We start from the raw sequence: 3,691 nt of genomic DNA, 5'->3' as shown, positions 1-3,691 counted from the left end.
CGGCCCCGCCCCCCACCCCGACCCATCCCGGGCCCACGGGTGGAGAACCGGGGCGCGGATCGGTGCTCAACACCCACACACCTGCGCACACGGGACGCGCACGCATACAGTGCGAACCATCGCGGGCTCCCGGGCGCGGGGCCGGCCCCCCCCGCAGGGTGACTCACTCCGGGCCGGGCCGTTCCCGGTAGCGGCCGCAGCGCTGGGCAGCCTGCCCCGAGCGGCTGACCCCGCAGCGGCTGCCGGGAAGCCGCCCTGGCGCTGTCCTCCCGCGGCCCCGCAGGGCCCAGCAGGGCGCTGCTCTGGCCTTCGCCCTCGCCCTGAGCACTGCCCGCCGCGCTCCACGACGCTGCTCTCTGTGGTGTCCCAGACTGTCCTGTCGGCTGGGGGTCTCCGCATCCGAATCTGGTTCGGGCCCGTGGGAGGGGCTTCCGGTCAGGGACCTTAGGACCCCGCTGTGTCCCCACCCTGTAGGTGTGCAGCCTCGGCCTTTCTGTGGAGTCAGCCACGGGCTCTCCCATCAACCACACGACCTTCCAGACCCCGGTGGGGGGCCAAGTGAGCAGGCTCCCACGAGCCAAAGCCCCCCTCCCCGGGGGAGTGGCACCCCTCCCCCCAGGTCTCCCTCCTCCAGGTAGCCAACATCCACCGGGCCTGTGTCTACTGTAGGGTCTGGCCACCCTGGCCCACAGGAGGTCCCCAGCATGGCTGTGACAGGTCCAGGGTGCCTGCTCACCAGCTCTGGGAGTCACCTGAGATGGGGTGGCCTAGAACTCCTGTCCCAGTCTGCTCCTCCCTGCTCGCTCTGGGGCAGGGTGGACTTCACTCTGCTCTGTCCTCTTCATCTCATGGGGGAGGTGCGTGTGCTGCCAGGGCCTGCCCAGGACCCCAACCCGGTAATCCTGCTGCCTTCCTGAGAGCCCCCTCTAAGTTAGGCCAAGGCAGACGCATTCTGAAGAACAGACACCTTGGGGTGTCTGCCCAGAGAGTCTCCCCCCTCAGGGGCCACCTCCGCCCCCCACCACAGGGGCCCCATGCCATGGGGGGGTGTTCTTTCCAGGGCAAAGCCAGAATCCACCACTACCAACTACTAAGCCTCTGACCCCCAAAGCTGACCTCAGGACCACAGTGCGGGGTGGGGGGTGAGGACCCTCTCCATGACAGAAGCCAGCCCCATCCTCTGCTGCAGAGTGGTGCAGCTGCCAGGCGCTCCTGCCATCCAGCCCAGCTCCAGCCTCTCCCTTGCTCCCTTCTGGGGACAGAAGCCCCGGGAAGGCAGCAGGCAAGGCCTGGCTTGGGGACTGACCTCCCCTACCTTGCTCCCAATACCATGGGGACGCAGACCACCCCCAGTAGTATAAGGCCACGTGACCCCTCAACATGTCACCCAGGGTGCCGCACAGCCCTGTGGTGCCCTGCCCTCCCTTTCACTGGGGTTCAGGCTGGGTCCTCACTCTGCCTGCTCTGCTGGCCTCTCCTGGCAGGTCACGAGGCGGGGACGCCCAGAGCATCAATCATTGATGTCCACTGCAGCAGCACAGCAAAAATAGTCTTGCCACCAGCCCCGCCCTGCCCCTCCCCAGCACACAGGCACGGCCGAAGCGGCCACCAGGGACCCTCAGACATCCTACCTGCCTCATCCTTTGCTCAGAGACGCTGGGGAAGTTCTAGGCCTGCGAGGCTCAGAGCCGGGGACTGCAGTGGGTAGGGGCTCTCACCTCCCTACCACAGCAGCCATGCCCTTGCCGCCTCCATCTCTCCCACAGCCAGGCCTGCTTCATGTCTGGACGGGCCTCCAGGACTTTCCCTCTGCCTTTGCATAGCTTCATGGCAGGGCTCAGGAAACAGGGCTGCGGCAGGCTGGCTGTTTTGTTGTTGTTTCAGAGCTGAGGACAGAGCTCAGGGCCTGGCACTTGTTAGGTAAGTGCTCTTCTACTGAGCTCATCTCTAACCCCCAGATTGACTTCTTCACACACATTCTCTTTCTTTCTTTCTTTCTTTTTTTGCATTAAGAGTCACTAGATAGTCCAGGCTGACCTTGAACTTGCAATATTTCAGCCTCAGGTTCCTGCTGGGATCACAGGCATGTACCACTATGCTTTGTCCTTCCTATCTCTTTCTTACAAGGACCCTGCTTACTCTGGGCTCAGCTGTATAACTCAAGCCCATCTCTTCACCTCCAGATCTGTCTTTAATGACATGTGTAAGTCCCTTGCACTTTGTAAGATCCATATTCACACCTTCTAGGAATCAGAATGGGAGTATTTCTGAGGAACCAGTAGCCACACTGGTAATGCAGATCACCCCAAGCTGGGCCTGTGGGCTAGGAACCAGAGACTGCTGTGTTCTTGGTCCCTGAGTGGTTTCTTCCTGTGTGCACACCGAGGGCCTGGAACTCCCCCCTCTCCTCAGGGATCTGCACTTGGGAACGTGATGAAGGCTGGGGCACTCCAGCCTACATGTGGTCACTCTAGCACTGGGTCCAGGCCTCAGCCCTCGTCCCTGTGCAAGACTGTCTGTCCTCCTACCCTACCAGCTCCCCAAACTCAGTAAGGGTGGGGGGAGGGGGATTGGGGGATGGGGGACGGAGCGGGGGGGGAGGGAGCTGGAGCAGAGGTGATGGATAGACCCAGGGCCTGCTGGGTAGTCAGTGCCCTGCTGATGTCAGAGACAAACTGAAATCAGTGTCTGCAAACCCAGACAGCATCTGACCCCGCCCTGCAGGGCAGGTGTGGGTGCTGGGGCAGCTGAGCCAAGACCCAATCTGGAGCAGTCTGACTGCAGGGCACCACATTGCCCCTCGGGAAATGGAGTGTGTGTGTGTGTGTGTGTGTGTGTGTGTGTGTGTGTGTGTGTGAGGGGGGGGCAGAGGGAGAGAGAGAGAGAGTTATCATCCAGGATGCAGGGAGGAGGGAGGGGCAAGGCTATTATCCAAGACGCAGAGTGATCTCATCTTGTCACTTTTGAGTCAGTTTTTCCCGTAGCTGAGCGGAGGGACTGGCCAGGGACTAGGTGATTCATGCTAGGGCAGGACCCCAGCAGAGCTCAAGGAGGTTGCAGGTAGAAGACCTGTGAGCATGGAGGTGGGCTGGGGCTCCAATGGTGGCCTGGAGACCCCTTCTTGGAGAAGGCCTGGATGGGGTGTCAAGGCTGACTTCCTGAGCTAAAGTTGGGAAAAAGCAAGGCAGATCTGAGGGAGGGGAGGATTGGGAGAGGGGTAAGAGGAACTCATTAGTGTCCTTACTCTTGGACAGGAGAGGTGGAGGGAGCGGGCAGCTCCCTGGCCAGGCAGGTCCTGCTGGGCCTCAGGTGCAAATTGTGGGAGGAGGGGAGGCACACAGGAAGGCTGGAGAGAACAGAGATGGGAGAACAGAGGTGAACACGACGACCAGAGCAGGTTTACTCCGGCAAACCTGAGGGAACTTCCACACCCAAGTACAGAGAGCCTCTCTTACAGGCTGAGGGGCTTCCGGGGGAAATGAGGCTGAAATTGATGCTGTGCTGCAGGGCAGGGTACCCAGTGGGGCAAGGCCTAACGTTCATCATCCTTTTCTTTCCCTCCACCTCCCACAAGTTAAGGCAATTCGGGGACAGCAAGATAGACTTAGCTCCTGCTGTCAGGGAACCTCCAGTTCCGTGGAGAAGACTCCGACAGTACCCAGCCTGGGGCAGGGCGGGCGGGGTGTCCCCG

At 61.3% G+C, this 3,691-nt stretch overlaps 1 protein-coding gene across 1 annotated transcript in view; it reads left to right on the top strand.

The window, feature by feature from the left end:
* LOC105983022 (chromosome unknown open reading frame, human C14orf79) overlaps positions 1 to 3,691 on the top strand; it is a 14,497-nt gene that overhangs the window by 3,968 nt on the left and 6,838 nt on the right. Inside the window, exons 4-6 of the mRNA XM_013012756.1 lie at positions 192 to 418; positions 475 to 558; positions 635 to 665. Of these exons, the coding sequence (XP_012868210.1) occupies positions 192 to 418; positions 475 to 558; positions 635 to 665 (342 nt within the window). The remainder of the gene's footprint in view (positions 1 to 191; positions 419 to 474; positions 559 to 634; positions 666 to 3,691) is intronic.

The sequence above is a fragment of the Dipodomys ordii genome, unplaced genomic scaffold (genome assembly GCF_000151885.1).
Source record: "Dipodomys ordii isolate 6190 unplaced genomic scaffold, Dord_2.0 Scaffold2, whole genome shotgun sequence".
Lineage (NCBI taxonomy): Eukaryota > Metazoa > Chordata > Mammalia > Rodentia > Heteromyidae > Dipodomys > Dipodomys ordii.
Note: the sequence above shows the minus strand (reverse complement) of the source record. Positions and strands in the feature narration are given on the sequence as shown.